Source organism: Rhinopithecus bieti, unplaced genomic scaffold, assembly GCF_001698545.2.
Source record: "Rhinopithecus bieti isolate Rb0 unplaced genomic scaffold, ASM169854v2 scaffold_55715, whole genome shotgun sequence".
Classification (NCBI taxonomy): Eukaryota; Metazoa; Chordata; class Mammalia; order Primates; family Cercopithecidae; genus Rhinopithecus; species Rhinopithecus bieti.
Genome location: NW_016822769.1, coordinates 785,255 through 802,427, shown reverse-complemented (window position 1 = coordinate 802,427; position 17,173 = coordinate 785,255). Strand labels below are relative to the sequence as shown.

Genomic DNA, 17,173 nt, shown 5'->3' with positions numbered 1-17,173 from the left:
CCCCCCCCCCCACCCGCCAAAAGTATGAATCAAATTGGTTATAGTGGCTAGTGTCTCATTTCTGTGCTTAAGGAAAGGGTGTCAGAAAAACAGAGATTGATAATAAAGGAAAAAGTGTTTCTTTTTATTCTATTTCTCAAATGCATAAAAAAGGAAGTAGTTGATTTTCAGTAAAAAAGTTGCCCACTTTACAATCTGAGAAATACATTAACAACAAAAATTATTTTTTAAAAAAGATGGATATTTTGGTTCAAAATTAATTTCATTTTTTTTTTTTTTTTTAGACAGAGTCTCACTCTGTCGCCCAGGCTGGAGTGCAGTGGTGCAATCTTGGCTCACTGTAACCTCCGTGGAGTGCAGTGGTATGATCTTGGCTCATTGTAACCTCCGTCTCCTGGGCTCAAGCAGTTCTCCTGCCTCAGCCTCTTAAGTAGCTGAGATTACAGGCATGCACCACCAGACCTAGCTATATTTTGTATTTTTAGTAGAGATGGGGTTTCCCCATGTTGGCTAGGCTGATCTTGACCTCCTAACCTCAAGTGATCCACCCACTTCAGCCTCCCAAAGTGCTGGGATTACAGGCGTGAACCACCACGCCTGACCAGTTTTAAGAATTAAGATTATATTTTTGCAAATGTTTAATTTACTCAGAAATAAAGTCATTGTAAATCACTTTTGGAATTAGGCTGGCTGGAAAACTTAAACTATAATGTTTTGTGACAAAATTACAATTTTAATTTCTAAATTATCATGATTTATAACAAAATATGTTTGGATTTAAGTATATTTTTTAAATTTACCTTTTGTTCCTGTAAAAACTGGTCTGCTAACTTTTTAATATTTTCTTCATGCTGTGCTCTCAATTCCTTGATCTGCTGTCCACACTGAAAACTAAATTACAAAGTCATTCTTTTAGATTATATTACCTTGGATTGGATTCTCAAAGTTGTCCAGTAGTTGACACATACATTAAGAAAGACAAAACATTCAGTTAGCAGGGGAGAGTGGGCTGGAAAAAACAAAGAGCATACAAATAGCTCACAATCCAAACTTTTAAAATACTTGAACTTGTAATAGGAAATAGGTAATACTGATAAAGCTAATTGACAAAACAGAAATTACAAAGATAAAAACAATTCTTTTCCTATTATTTCCATAAATTGCATCTATAAAAAAACTATCAGAACCAACTTCAATCACAGAAGACAAAAATACTGGAGAAGAGAAAACTGTGAGACTAATTTATAGTAACAGATGAGGAAAGCTAGAATTATGAGAACTGATAAGGAGTGGTAGCAGAAGATTCATCCAATAGTTAGTACTTTAAAAATTGTAATAAAAGGCTAAACCATAGAATACTAGGAACAGGAGAAACTAATAAAGAAGATAGACTGGTGCCATCAAGAGAAAGTGAACAGAAGCAAAACATAAAGATAGTGACTTTCTGCTAGCCAAGTAGCCAAAGGATACACATAGACCAATCATGCAAAAAGAAACAGTTGACAAACATATAGAAAAATGTTAACTTTCACCATTATAAAAGCAAATTAAACTTCCTATATGTGTCTAGGCGCGGTGGCTCACACGTGCAATCCCAGCACTTTGGGAGGCCAAGGCAGGCAGATCACTGGAGGCCAGGAGTTCAAGATCAGTCTGGCCAACACAATGAAACCTTGTCTCTACTAAAGACACAAAAAATTTAGCCAGGCATGGTGGTACATGCCTGTGGTCCCAGCTACTCAGGAGGCTGAGGCATGAGAATTGCTTAAACCCAGGAGGTGGAGGTTGCAGTGAGCTGAGATTGTGCCACTGCACTCCAGCCTGGGAGTCAGAGACAGACTCAGTCTCAAAAAAAGAAAAAGACAAAACAAAAAACAAAAAAACCCACCAACTTCCTATATGTATATATGTAGTATCTTATTCCTATACTAACAAAATTAAATTAGAATTAAAACCAAAGTTGGCAGGGCTATGGGGAAATATCTACATTATAAATGAGTACAATCATTTCAGAAAGCAATCTTTCACCTGTGCAGTAAAAGCAACAAAATTGGTAAAGCATTCTTTTTGAGGAATTCTACATTTGAGAAAATATACTACTGAAATAACATAAGGGGAGGGGAAATCTTTATTTATTTATTTATTTGTTTGTTTGTTTATTTATTTATTTATTTTTGAGACAAGCTTTCCTTCTGTTGCCCAGACTGGAGTGCAGGCATGATAATGGCTCACTGCAGCCTCAACCTCCCAAGCTCAAGCGATCCTCCCACTTCAGCCTCCTGAGTAGCTGGGACCACAGGTGTATGCCAGCATACCCAGCTAGTTTTGGGAAATCTTTTTTGCACAGAAAATTTTATAGCTGTGATAGTCTTTTTCTTTTTTTTTGAAGAGACAAGTTCTCACCCTGCTGCCCAAGCTAGAGTACAGTGGCATCATCATGGCTCACTGCAGCCTCAATCTCCTGGACTCAAGCGATCCTCCCACCTCAGCTCCCAAGCAGCTAGGACTACAGGCATATGCCACCATACCCAGCTAATTTTTAAAATTTTTTTTTTTTTTTTTGAGACGGAGTCTCGCTCTGTCGCCCGGGCTGGAGTGCAGTGGCCGGTTCTCAGCTCACTGCAAGCTCCGCCTCCTGGGTTTATGCCATTCTCCTGCCTCAGCCTCCGAGTAGCTGGGACTACAGGCACCTGCCACCTCGCCCGGCTAGTTTTTTGTATTTTTTAGTAGAGACGGGGTTTCACCGTGTTAGCCAGGATGGTCTCGATCTCCTGACCTCGTGATCCGCCCGTCTCGGCCTCCCAAAGTGCTGGGATTACAGGCTTGAGCCACCGCGCCCGACTAATTTTTAAAAATTTTTTGTAGAGACAGAGGTCTCATTATGTTGCCTAGGCTGGTCTTTAACTCCTGGGCTCAGATGATTCTCCAGTCTCAGTCTCCCAAAGTGTTAGGATTATAGGTGTGAACCACCATAACCTAGCCTGTGATAGTCTTAAAGTGAGAAAAGGAAAACTCCTACTGTGGTCCCACAATTGGAAAAGACTAAAGAAGTTTTGGTATATTAATATGCTAGAATAATATATTACCTCTACATATGTTCAATCTTTAATCCTATAGACATACAGAAAAATACTGAATACTGTTATGTTAAAATATATATATTTAAGTAAATGTATAATGATAACTGATAATCTACAAGAGTAAGAAGTCAGAAATGGACAAAAAATGCTTTAAAATATGGCAAATCTTTCTAACTTTTGGTGTACAAATCTAAAAAATATCTTTTACCATAAAATTGATTACAAATATAATAAAAGTTTTAAGGAATGATTGCTAGAAAGGCCTGTAAGAGGTTCCCCAACCTCATCACCAAGTCTAGAGGTATCAGCAAGAGGGTTGACATGCAGAACAGGAAGAGCAGCTAGCACTCAGGCCCTCAGCTCTTCTGGGAACATCTCCCAGTGCTGGTTTCATCTTCTGGATGCTCATCAAAAAGAATCACAAATCTCCTTTCCATCTTTGCCACATCTGATAAAACTCAGAGCTTGTAAGATTTTCTGTCTCACAATGAATTTTACAACATAATAAACTCAGCATGCCCTCTAAGAGATACTTCATGCTGTTTAATTTATCAAAATAAGAGTCTGGATTTCAAAAAGCTAAAGAAAGATAAAAGAAAAGGAATTTAAAAGACTTAACAAAATGAAAGAAGAGAAAAAAAGGAAAACAAAAGTCCGAGAGGAAGAAATGAACTGAGTCCAAAAGTTGGACAAATATTTTAGATTCATAAACATATGTTGTATGTAACATCTTACCTTTCATATTCTAACCTCTTCACAAGGTAAGTATTATTCTTCCTGTAGTCCTGAAGCTGGTCTTCTTGTCGAAGAAACTCCTGACGAAGCTCGGCAAGTTGCTCTATCCACCCAAGGTAAGAACCAAAGGAGTCAAGTTCGCTCATTGTAATGCTTCCTATTCAGAAGCTATGGGATGTTTGTTTGTTTGTTTGTTTGTTTATTTATTTATTTTGAGACGGAGTCTTGCTCTGTCGCCCAGGCTGGAGTGCAGTGGCCGGATTTCAGCTCACTGCAAGCTCCGCCTCCCGGGTTTACGCCATTCTCCTGCCTCAGCCTCCCGAGTAGCTGGGACTACAGGCGCCCGCCACCTCACCCGGCTAGTTTTTTGTATTTTTTTAAGTAGAGACGGGGTTTCACCATGTTAGCCAGGATGGTCTCGATCTCCTGACCTCGTGATCCGCCCGCCTCGGCCTCCCAAAGTGCTGGGATTACAGGCTTGAGCCACCGCGCCCGGCCGGGATTTTTTTTAATTATACATAATTCTCAGTTTTTTTAGTAATACTCCCAGGAAATTAAATTATATAACTAATACCACATTTAACAGCCTTTTGTAACACATTCATGGTCAATAAAATTTATTCATTTATTTATTTATTTAAGATAGGGTCTTGCTCTGTCGCTCAGGTTAGAGTGCAGTGGTGCAATCTTGGCTCACTGCAACCTCCGCCTCCTGAGCTCAAGTGATCCTCTCACCTCAGCCTCCCAGGCAGCTGAGACTACAGGTGTGCAACACAACATCCGGCTAATTTTTGTATTTTTAGTAGAGATGGGTTAGCTATGTTGCCCAGACTGGTCTTGAACTTGTGGGCTCAAGCAATCCGGCCACCTCAGCCTCCCAAAGTGCTGGGATTACTGGCATAAGCCACCACACCTGACCAATAACATTTATTTTTAAAACAATATAGCTTCAGTGGAGTTCACATCAACCCAAAATATTCTTTAAATTACATTGTTACACTTTGTGTAGACACGTGCTAAGCTGTGGAGACAATACAAAAACTACCTATCTCTTCAAACCTATCTGCTTTATTACAGTAGGAAAAAAAATCATACTTTTTAGATATGTTTACTATGGGTACAAATTTTAAGTTTTCTTTCTCATTTTAAATCACATTCGACTACCAACTTAGGTGCCAATCATTTTAGATACATTTCTAGTTCGGCTATGGACGGTAGCTCTACATATCCCAAAATTCCATTTTCAAAGCTCATAATTTCTGGACTGAGACTGAAATGTTTTAGTGGAAATGAATAACATGAAATTCCAAACTAGATAGTAAATTATAACCTGGCCAAACACTTGTTTGTAAATGTTTAATCCACAGTCACCAGCCACACATGTTCTAGATTTCATTCCCTCATGAGCTAAAGTCTACAGACAAAAGAAATGCAGGCGGAAAAGAGTAAATGTTAATTACATAGATAGGTGATTTTAAAAACAGCTAACAGCCTTAGCAGTTAAGCAAAAGTAGTATTAAGATAATTTTTAGAAATGAAAACAGGGGCCTATACTGTATAAGCAACAGTTTATTAAGATTAAAATATAACATCTAGCTATAATGTACCAACACTATAACAAGTATTTCTTACGGAAGGATTATAGAATTAGTCTTATTACTCTAAAAGCACTCCAGAAACACTTGGGAGATATATATACAGCCACTTTCCTGAGTAAAAAGGGTGGATCACATGAGGCCAGGAGTTTGAGACCAGCCTCGCCAACAAGTGGAAACCCCGTCTCTACTAAAAATACAAAAATTAGCTAGGTGTGGTAGCACATGCCTGTAATCTCAGCTACTTAGGAAGCTGAGGCAGGAGAATCACTTGAACCCAGAGGCAGAGGTTGCAGTGAACCAAGATCATGCCACTGCATTCCAGCTTGGGCGATAAAGGAAGACTATCTCAAAAAAAAAAAAAAAAAAAAATAAATAAAAAATAAAATAAAAGCAGATGTTTTAAACAGCAGATGTAAACATATACTTATAACTGCATTCATGCAACAAAAGACTAGAATAAAATATATATCAAATAGAATATACACTAGAATAAAATATATCAGAGTACTATCAGTGAATGTGTTTAATGGTAAAATTTTGAACATACACTTTTTTTCTATACTTCCTAAATTTTATTGTGGAATTATAACTGTGGCAATAATGAAGAATAAAAATTTAAGTCACATAAACATCTGCTGAGACACATAATGTTTAACAATATGCATCATAACTATTGTATAATAATCAAGTATGAAAAAATCAATGATTCACTTAAAATATTTGCAGTTAATCATTGTATTTACATATTCAAGCCACATTTTAAATTTCTCTTTTTTTTTTCTTTTAAGACAGAGTCTAGCTCTCTTGCCCAGAATGGAGTGCAGTGGCGCAATTTTAGCTCACTGCGACCTCCGCCTCCCAGGTTTAGGCAATTCTCCTGCCTCAGCCTTCTGAGTACTGGGATTACAGGCACCCGCCACCACACCCAGCTAATTTTTGTATTTTTAGTAGAGACAGGGTTTCGCTGTGTTGGCCAGGCTGGTCTCAAACTACTGACCTCATGATCTGCCTGCCTCGGCCTCCCAAAGTGCTGGGATTACAAGCGTGAGCTACCGCGCCTGGCCAAATTTCTCTTTTTATAACATTAATTCACCATACGTAAACGTGGTTGATTTACCCCCCATCTCAAATAAAAGTGATAGATCTGTGGTGGCCAGGTAGCCAAAAAAAACCCCTTTCAGCTTGTTGCCTGATCCCTGTTTCCATCTCCTAAGATACAGCAGGCCAGAAGTACCAGAAACCCTGGGCCCCAGCTATGAATGCTGATTCTATAGAGACAATGAGATCACAGTAGGAAACAGCAGCAAAAAGCCTGTGGCTAAGGGATTGAACTAGCCAGTTCAGTAAACCTGTGCTCAGGCTGGATAGTTTCTAGAACTGAAAGCTAAATTTAAAAACTATAACTAAAAAACAAACAAAACTAAACAACTACCAGAAGGAGACTTCAACTGGTGATCTTTAGGACTCATTCTCCTCAGGAGAAAGGGAACAAAAAGATACAGTCCCTTCTGATTCAGGCCATGCTATAAAATACCTGAAATAGCTTCAGAATGAACCTGAGGCTTAGTATGATTTTAAGATTTCGGATGGCTTCTCTGCCCCTTCACAAAGCTTCCCACTGGCGATATTTGAAATTCATCTATCAGGAAATAAAATTTTCCTTTGTAATTGAAGATAAAAGACTTAAAATACAATTGACAAAGAAAAACAAAACATTAATATGAATTTTAGCCCATGTAAAATATGATTTTCCTGTTTGAATACAGAGAAAGATCATACAGCAGGGAGGTAATTGGTGATTTCCAGTGGGTCAAAACAGAGATTTGCAAGGGGAAAAGTAAGCAGACCAGAAAGCAAAACAAAGGAGAAAGAAGATCAGGAAAAATAACTGATGGATACTAGGCTTAATACCTGGGAGATGAAATAATCTGTATAATGAAGCCCTGTGACACACGTTTACCTATGTAACAAACCTGCACATCCTGCACATGTACCCCCGAACTTAAAATAAAGGTTAAAAAAAAAACAAACAATTTTACTTTTGACTGATTGACATGTGTTTTCTTTATATGAACCCAGAGATATTCTGTCTAGCATGGCTGCTTCAGGTCACCATAGCAGAACTCTTAACAAGTCAGGTTGATTGTACAGGACGCTCTCTATCTTTGAAAGCAACACCAGTTATGTTATAGAAAGATATGGCTGTACTCCCTTAGTTTAACTTCAAAAGATCAGGGATAGGTAAGAAATGGGTTGCCTGGGGCCAGCTTAAAAAAATATATACATATACATATATATATTACTTCTAGAAAACTTTGACGTCGAACTTTCTTTCAGTAACAGGCATAAAAACAAGGTAAGCTAATCAAAATAAATCTGATAGTAGAATGTCAATTTATTATCTCAAGGATTAGAAAAACCAACTTTCATTTATTTCCAAGAAAATATAAACCATCTCAAGTGTCTTAGTGTCTATTACTTCTACTATAGCAGATATTAATTTCAAAGAAAACTTGCCTATAAAAGGCAAGTTTTCAAGAAGTTTATTTCAGTAGAAACCATTCCAAGTTGCAAAAGTCATATTATTTAAATTCAATTTTAAGAGTCCAAGCTTCAAAACCAAAAGTTATACATACAAATCAAGACCTTTTTCTCTGCTGAAGAGTATCATACACAATTTCAAAATATCTCAAGATCTACTCCAACACATAGGGTACAATAAAGATTTTTACTCAGTAACATAGGTTGTCATTTTTGTTGACATACACTAACAGAAGCCAGAGGACTTCTTATTCAACTGATCTATTTAACAAGCAGTTAATAAGCATTAAGTTACTGCTTTAATAAGCCCTAATAGTATTTCTTAACATTTAGTAAGAAGTATACTTTGATGACAAGTGGAAGCATTTGTAAAAATTGCAAGTTGGAAGCAGCACTGACACTGTGGCATCTTCTGTGTCATCCTAACACATTTTGGTGAGTCAAAAAGAGGAGAACATGGACACAGATGCAACAAAAACCAGTGTGACCACCCAGAAAGCATTTCTAACAGAAAGTCAAAGCTGTTCTAAATCATGGATAACAGGAAATCAACAACTTATTTTAGGGTTACAACACACAAAAACACTGCCTATTGATTGTGCTAGGTAAGGAGAAAAATTTTACTACATTACAAAGCCAGCTAAGGTTGGCTACTTCGAGAGGACAATAAAAATAGATTTTCTAAGTATATCTAAAGAGGCTCAAAAGGATAATAGAATAAAGGATATGTATGAAGCAAGAGAGTATATGCTACCCACACACATAAACCTAGAGACAATGCATGCAAAGTTTTAAAATACAGTATTATAACCAAAGGGTGTGAGGGAGATGAGGATTGTTCCTCAAATCCCAAACTTCAAAGGCCAACAGTGATGGCGTGAAGTAATATAAGCAGATTATAGGGCTTTTTTTTTTTTTCCCCGTAAAATCTGTAGTACCTCTTTATCACTTCATCCAAGTAAAAATATGTGTGTATATTGTTGTATTTATTATTTATTTATTATATATTTATCTATCTTCCAGGTTTCTTTCTGTTCCCAGGGTATCTAAAACATTAAGCCTGGAGGCTCTATCCAAAGCATCCCTAGACCTGAATGAATTAATTTAGCAGATTGGACACAGTACAGGGGGAACACTTCTCACCTTTTCCCTAGAAATTTGAAGGCTTCTGAAGCTATAGCTCAATTTTTTTTGAGTATTCTCTTAAAAACATTTCATTGCATAACCCTGTCTATAGCACAAGGTTAAGATACAGATCTCAAATTTTAACTTGGATTTATCATATATAAAGCATCGTTCAATAATTTATTACATCTTAAGGCAAAAGGATAAATGTTTTACCATCAGAGGAGTTTGTTCAGAAAATTGTATTTCATTAGGCTAATTTACTATTTCTTAATTCTTCACAATTTTAGGCATTTAGTGACCTTTGTTTATCTTTAATCTGTAATTAAGTTTCTTACCCTTTAAATGATGTATGTCTGCCATCTGATATGATATGTTGTTCTGCAGTTTAACCTGAAAAAAAATTAAGTTTTCATTTTACTAAAAAATATGTAGTTTTGCTCATTTTTTTGTTCATATTCACTTTGAGCTTGATCATAAATGCAAATGAAAAATTCTGGTTATTTATTTATACTGCACCTCCTTCCAAAAAAAATCAGCAGTAAATTCTGATCTTGTAATGCTTACTTTACATTTGCACAAGAAAATCAAGAAAATTCATTTCAATTGATAATGCAACACCTTTAAGTTTTTAAAGTTTGAACTGAGTATCACACAATGATTTTTTTCTAATACTCAGAGCTATGGTCACTGTCTTCTAGGCGCCAGTACATAAGAATACTAAGAACTTAAAAGTATACCAAAGCATGACTCAAAGGCTTACCGGTCAACTGAAAAATTAAAATAAGACTTTGGATAAGCCAGGACCTCATAGACAGGGAACCAACACTCTGTCTCAGTTATTGCTTTAGACAAGTTTGTTCTAATTGTAAAATGTAACTAAAATATCACTACAAATAGATTCTCTTGCCTACTCCAAGGTAACTTTACTTTGGAAGGCAGAGGCAGATTCACATTAACCAGTAGTACCATGGAAAAACAATTTTTTTTTATACTGAGTCTCATTCTGTCACCCAGGCTGTGGTGCAGTGGTACGATCTCAGCTCACTGCAACCTCCGTCTCCCAGGTTCAAGAGATTCTCCTGCCTTAGCCACCCAAGCAGCTGGCACTGCAGGTGTGCACCACCACATTCAGCTAATTTTTGTATTTTTAGTACAGATGGGGTTTTACCATGTTAGCCAGGCTGGTCTCGAACTCCTGACTTCAAGTGGTCTGCTGGCCTCTGCCTCCCAAAGTGCTGGGATTACAGGCATGAGTCACCACACCCGGCCTGAAGAATGTATTTTTAAACTTTTTTTCCCCAGAGTCTTGCTTTGTCAACCAGGCTGGAGTACAATGACGCAATCACTGCTCACTGCAGCCTTGACCTCCAGGGCCCAAGTCTATCCTCCTATCTCAGGCTCTCAAGGAGCTGAGACTACAGGTATGTATCATAACACCCAGCTAATTTTTAAAAATATCTTTTTTTTTTTTTGCAGAGACGGGGTCTTGCTATATTGCCCAGGCTGATCTTGAACTCTTGGGCTCAAGTGATTCTCCTGCTGGCCTCCCAAAGTGCTGGGATTACATGCATGAAGAACCACCATGGCCAACCTAAACTTTTTATTTTAAAATCAATTACAGATTCACAGGCAATTGCAAAGATAGCACAGAGAGGTCCCAAATAACCACACAATTCACATAATTTCTCACAATGGGTACATCTTATATAACTACACTGCAACATCAAAACCAGGAAACTGACATTGGTACAATATGAATGTATAGTTCTATGTCATTTTAAAATATGTGTAGATTGTATAACCACCATCACAATCAAGATACAGAACACTTTCATTATCCTAAAGATTTCCCTCATGCTATCCTTTTTTTTTTTCTTTTCTTTCTTTCTTTTTTTCTTTTTTTTTTTTTGAGACATGGTCTCACTCTGTAGCCCAGGCTGGAGTGCAGTGGTGTAGTGGCAAAACAGCTCGCCGAAGTCTCTATCTGCCGGGCTCAAGCGATCCTCCCACCTCAGCCACCTGAGTAGCTGGGACTACAGGCATTTGCCACCATGCCAGGTTAATTTTTTTATTTTTAGTAGAGACGAGGTCTTGCTATGTTGCCCAGGCTGGTCTTGAACTACTGGGCTCAAGCAATCCTCTTGCCTTGGTCTCCCAAAGTGCTGCCTTAGCCACCCAAGCAGCTGGCACTGCAGGTATGCACCACCACATTCAGCTAATTTTTGTATTTTTAGTACAGATGGGGTTTTACCATGTTAGCCAGGCTGGTCTCGAACTCCTGACTTCAAGTGGTCTGCTGGCCTCTGCCTCCCAAAGTGCTGGGATTACAGGCATGAGTCACCACGCCCGGCCTGAAGAATGTATTTTTAAACTTTTTTTTCCCAGAGTCTTGCTTTGTCAACCAGGCTGGAGTACAATGAGTGAGCCACCATGCCTGGCCCATGCAATCTGTTACAGTCACCCCCAAACCCCACTCCCCCACCATCCCATGTCAAGCCACTGGATGGGAAAGTACAAAACAACTAAGAAAACATGAGAGCAGTCTCAAGGAATTAAACAAGGCACCATCTAAAGCAGTATAATTACTACAAGAATCCAGAGATCAGGGAAAACTTCATGGAATGGATTATATCTGAATCAGGCATTGAAAGCTAGGTAAAAATTTAAACAGATGGGAAAGGGGTATTTCAGATAGAGGAGATGACATAAGAAAAGATACAGTGGCAAGAAAGCATGAGGTATACCTGAAGACTCCATTAACATACTGTATGACTGGAGCATATGAAAAGAAGAGTTGGAAAGAAGGATGGAGTAAAAAGACCATGGAGTATCTTTCAGTCCCAGGTAGAGTGTATTCTTCAATCTGAGAGCCCGTGACTTTCAAATTTAAAATGAAAGTTTATCCATAAATAGATGAAAATAGAAATGTTCTAGGTGAAGCAAGAGAAGGAGTCTAGGGGTCTCTCTTTTTTTCCCCAGAGTCCTGGGTGCTTTGAAGAATTAAGTTTAAAATATAGAGCTAGGCCAGATACAGTGGTTTATGCCTAGAATCCCAGTAGTTTGACAGGCCAAAGAAAGAGGATCACTTGAGGCCAGTTCAAGATCAGCCTGGCCAACATAGTAAGACCTACAAAAACTAAAGAAAATAAAAAATGAAATTAGCCAGGCATGGTGGAACATGCCTGTAGTCCTAGCTACTTAGGTGACTGAGGTAGGAGGCTCACTTGAGCACAGGAGGTTGAGGCTGCAGTGAGCTAGGATTGCACCAGTGTACTCCAGTCTGGGAGACAAAGCAAGACCCTATCTCAATAAATAAATAAATAAATAAATAAATAAATAAATAAATAAAATGTTGATATTCAGTAATAAAAAGGAATAAAGTACTAGTACATGATACAATATGGATGAACTTGGAAAACATTACATATGCTAAATGAAAAAAGACAGTCACAAAAGTTCAAATATTATCTGATTCCATTTATATTAAATGTACAGAATAGGTAAAGCCATAGAGAAAGAAAGTACATCCGTGGCAGCCAGGGGCTGGGGGCAGGAAGGAATAAGGAGTGACACTTTATTGAGCATAAGGTTTCTTTTGGGGATGATGAAAACGTTCTGGAATTAGACCATGGTGATAGTTGCTCAATATTTTAGATATACTAAAACCCACTAAATTGTACACTTGAAGAGGATAAATTTTATGGTACATGAATTACACGTCAATTTTTAAAATGTGAAAAAAAAAAATGGCCAGGGGCAGCAGCTCACGCTTGTAATCCCAGCACTTTGGGAGGCTAAGGAAGGAGGATTGCTTGAGCCCAGCAGTTTGAGACTACTCTGGGCAACATGGCAAAATCCCCTCTCTACAAAAAATACAAAAACTTAGCCAGGCATGGTGGTGCATACCTATAGTCCCAGATGCTTGAGAGGCTGAGGTGGGAGGAGTGATTGAGCCCTAAAGGTTGAGGCTGCAGTGAGCTGTGACTGCACCACTGCACTCCTACCCTAGGTGACAGAGCAAGACCCTGTCTCAAAACAAAACAAAACAAAAAAAAAACAAAAAACCCTACTCACACATTACTATGGGGTATCATACAGGAAACTGGGAGGCCAGGCGTGGTGGTTCATGCCTATAATCCCAGCATTTTGGAGGCTGAGGCAGGAGGATCATTTAAACTCAGGAATTCAAGACCAGCCTGGAAATACAGTGAGATCTCCTCTCTACTAAAAAAAATAAATAAATAGATTAGCCGAGCATGTTGGCATATTCCTATAGTCCCAGCTACTCGGGAGGCTGAGGTGGGAGGATCACTTGAGCCCACAAGTCAGGGGTGCAATGAGCCATAATCAAGCCACTGCACTTCAGTCTGGGCAATGGAGCAAGACCCCATCTGAAAAAAATAAAAATGGAAACTAAGGATAAAACAATGGACAAACACTATGCACTCAAGGAGCTTATTATTTAGGAAGGGAATCAAGTAAATAGGCAATCATAATACAGTAAAATAAATGCTATCATTCGGTTCTACAAACATGATGGGAGAACTTAATAGAAGCATGTAATACAGCCTTCATGGAGTGAGAGAAGGCTTCTGGAGATGATGATGATTGAAATGAGTCCTGCAGGAACCAGGTATAAGCAGGGAGAAGATAAGGAGGAAAGGCATTCAAGGCATGTGTCAAAACTTAGATATGAAAAACATTTAACATTCTAGGAACTATAAACAATTCCCAGTAGCTGGAACAGAGAATTAGGGAGAACTGGTAAGAAATATGGCTAGAAAGGTAAGCAAGATTCACAATCATGAAGGGTCTTCCAAGAAATATGGATTCATCCTGTAAGTTATGGTCAATCTTTAAAGTTCTTTTAAAGCAAGGTAGTAAAATGCAATTTCCAATTTTTTTTTTTTTTGAGTTGGAGTCTCACTCTGTCTGAGTGCAGACTGGAGTGCCCAGACTGGAGTGCAGTGGCATGATCTTGGCTCACTGCAAGCTCTGCCTCCCAGGTTCACGCCATTCTCCTGCCTCAGCCTCCCAAGTAGCTGGGACTACAGGTGAACGCCAGCACGCCTGGCTAATGGTTTTTTTTTGTATTTTTAGTAGAGACGGGGTTTCACTGTGTTAGCCAGGATGGTCTCGATCTTCTGACCTCGTGATCTGCCTGCCTCGGCCCCCAAAGTGCTGGGATTACAGGCGTAAGCCACCACGTCTGGCCTTTTTTTTTTTTTGAGACAGAGTGTCGGTCTGTCGCCCAGGCTGGAGCGCAGTGGCCCAATCTTGGCTCACTGCAACCTCCACCTCCCGGGTTCAAGTGGTTCTCCTGCCTCAGCCTCCCAAGTAGCTCGGACTATAGGCGCACACCACCACTCGCAGCTAATTTTTGTATTTTTAGTAGAGACAGGGTTTTACCATATTGCTTAGGCTGGTCTCAAACTCCTGACCTCAGGCGATCCACCCACCTCAGCCCCCCAAAGTGCTGAGATTACGGGCGTGAGCCACACACACCCAGCCCCAGTTGGCAATTTTAAAAAGTCAATCTGGCTGCAACATGAAGAGTAGACCACAGTGGGCAAGATGAGAAGGAGGGAGACCAAGGACTACTGCCATATTATAGGTGAGAATGTTGGTCTAAGCCAGGGGTGGGCAAACTATGGCCTGTAAGCCTGTTTTTGTAGGGAAGGAAGCTAAGGATGATTGTGACATTTGTTTTTGTTTGTTTTAAATAGCTGGGGAAAATCAAAAGAAGATTTTATGATACATGAATTATATGAAATTTAAACTTCAGTGTCTACAAATAAAATTTTATGGGAAAACAGCCACACTAATTTGTTTACATATCGTATATTGTTGCTTTTGAGTTACAGTGGTTGTGGCCGAGAGTATATGGCCTGCAAAGCCTAAAGTACTTACTATCTGGACTTTCACAGAAAAAGTCTTTTCAATTTCTGGTCTAAACTAATAGAATGAGAAAAGAGAGGTAAATACATGTGAGATATTAAAGGGGAAGAAAAAATAGTCTTGTGGATTGATTAGATACGGGGTAAAAGAAGAAACATCAAGTATGATGCTTAGATTTCTAACTGGGGTGAATAGATGAGTAAGAATACAATTTTCTGTAATACAGAAACACAGGAAGAGGAACAGACTTGGGGTCAGGGACAGAAGTGGGGAAATTATTTTTTCAGATTTGGACCTATTGATTTTGAGGCATCTGTGACATATCCAGGAAGAGATCTTCAGTAGGCAGTTGGACATCTGGAGCTCGGTGACGACTAGAGAGCCATTCACATTCAAATGGTAATCCAGGTCATGGGAATGAGATAATTGAGGGAAAGCTACAGGGACAGCAAAAAAAACGTGACACCAACAACTACAATATTTGATCAGTTTGCTCACTCAGAACTGTTCCTTAATAACTTCCAGTTAGCCTGTGTTTTACTTTCTTTCCCACTTCCTTCATTTGCAGAACCCAATCTCTTTTTGTATTTGTTGCCCTTCCAAAGAATATCATCATCCTTTGTATTCATTTTCGACAATTTGTTTTTTTATTTAAAAAAATACTTTTTTTGAGACAGGGTCTTGCCCTATTGCCCAGGCTACAGTGCAGTGGCATGATGACAGCTCACCGCAACCTTGATCTCTCAGGCCCAAAAGATCCTCCCACCTAAGCCTCCCAAGTAGCTGGAACCACAGGCATGTGCTTCCACACCCAGATAATTTTTTTTGTCTTTTGTACAGATGGGGTTCTCACCTTTTAAAATAAATTTTTATAATACTATGCCAGGTTCTCTGTACTCCACTTTAAATGTGCTTCTGAAATTGCTAGAGGTATGCTCTTCTTAAATATTAGGCTGTGAGTGGCTTCAGCTTCCCTGAACTGTCTTTCATATTCTTATACATTTAAAAAAACTGTTAATGGAGGTGGGGAAATTCAATCTATGGTTGAATATATACATTCAATCTGGGTCACTCTGTCACCCAGGGTAGAGTGTAGTAGCACAATCTCAGTTCATTGTAACCTCTGCCTCCCAAGCTCATGTGATCCTCCCACCTTAGCCTCCTGAGTAGCTGGGACCACAGGCACACAAGACCACTCCTGGCTAATTTTTTGTATTTTTGGTAGAGACCAAAATTTAGGGTTTTGCCATGTTGCCCAGTCTGGTCTTTTAGCTCGGGATTTTTTTTTTTTTTTGGAGAAAGAGTCTCACTCTGTCACCCAGCCTGGAGTGCAGTAGTACAATCTCGGCTCACTGCAACCTCCGCCTCCTGGGTTCCAATGATACTGCCTCGGCCTCCCGGGTAGCTGGGATTACAGGTGCCTGCCACAACGCCCAGCTAATTTTTTGTATTTTTAGTAGAGATGTGGGTTCTCACCATGTTGGCCAGGCTGGTCTCGAACTCCTGACCTTGTGATTTGCCTGCCTTGGCCTCCCAAAGTGCTGGGATTACAGGCGTGAGCCACCACACCCGGCCAGCTCTTTAACTCCTTTGGCTTTAACCCTTCCTCTGAGAGCCTTCATTTAATATCTCCACCACCATCCCCTCACCTTCGAAAGAAAGCTTAACTTCTAACTATTCCTTCTCATACATAGTTCACTGTTTTTTCACTTTTTTAGAGATGGAGTCTCACTGTGTTGCCCAGGCTGGACTTGAACTCAGTAGCTGTGACAACAGGCTCAGGCCACCACAGCCAGCTCTCTCCTCACAGTTTTAATTTCCTTGTGGTCATTAGGAATTTGCTTATCTTCTAAATGACTGCCAAAACGTCCCTGCTATTGAGAAATTAATTTGAGTTCTTAGTATTACATGACTAGAAAAAGAGATTATCTTCATTTTGCCACATATATTCTCTGTTGAACTGATAATGCTTCCAGAATACTTTCACTTTTTTCCTAAATATATTTCAGACAGGTAACAGCCCATAAACTTCCTGATACAATAAACACTGAATAAATGTTTGCTCCATGATCGCCTAGACTTTTATGTCCCATACTCTTTGTACTACACACGCTCCTACCTTAAGTTATACATTATCCATATTTGCACAATTTTAATTATTCTTCAAGGTTTCTTTTGAGCGCCTTCATTTAT

General features: G+C 39.1%; 1 protein-coding gene across 1 annotated transcript in view; it reads right to left on the bottom strand.

The window, feature by feature from the left end:
* Positions 1 to 17,173, bottom strand: part of GOLM2 (golgi membrane protein 2) — a 127,171-nt gene that overhangs the window by 82,817 nt on the left and 27,181 nt on the right. Inside the window, exons 2-4 of the mRNA XM_017861013.1 lie at positions 9,418 to 9,472; positions 3,816 to 3,918; positions 801 to 891 (exon numbers count right to left, since the gene is read on the bottom strand). Of these exons, the coding sequence (XP_017716502.1) occupies positions 801 to 891; positions 3,816 to 3,918; positions 9,418 to 9,472 (249 nt within the window). The remainder of the gene's footprint in view (positions 1 to 800; positions 892 to 3,815; positions 3,919 to 9,417; positions 9,473 to 17,173) is intronic.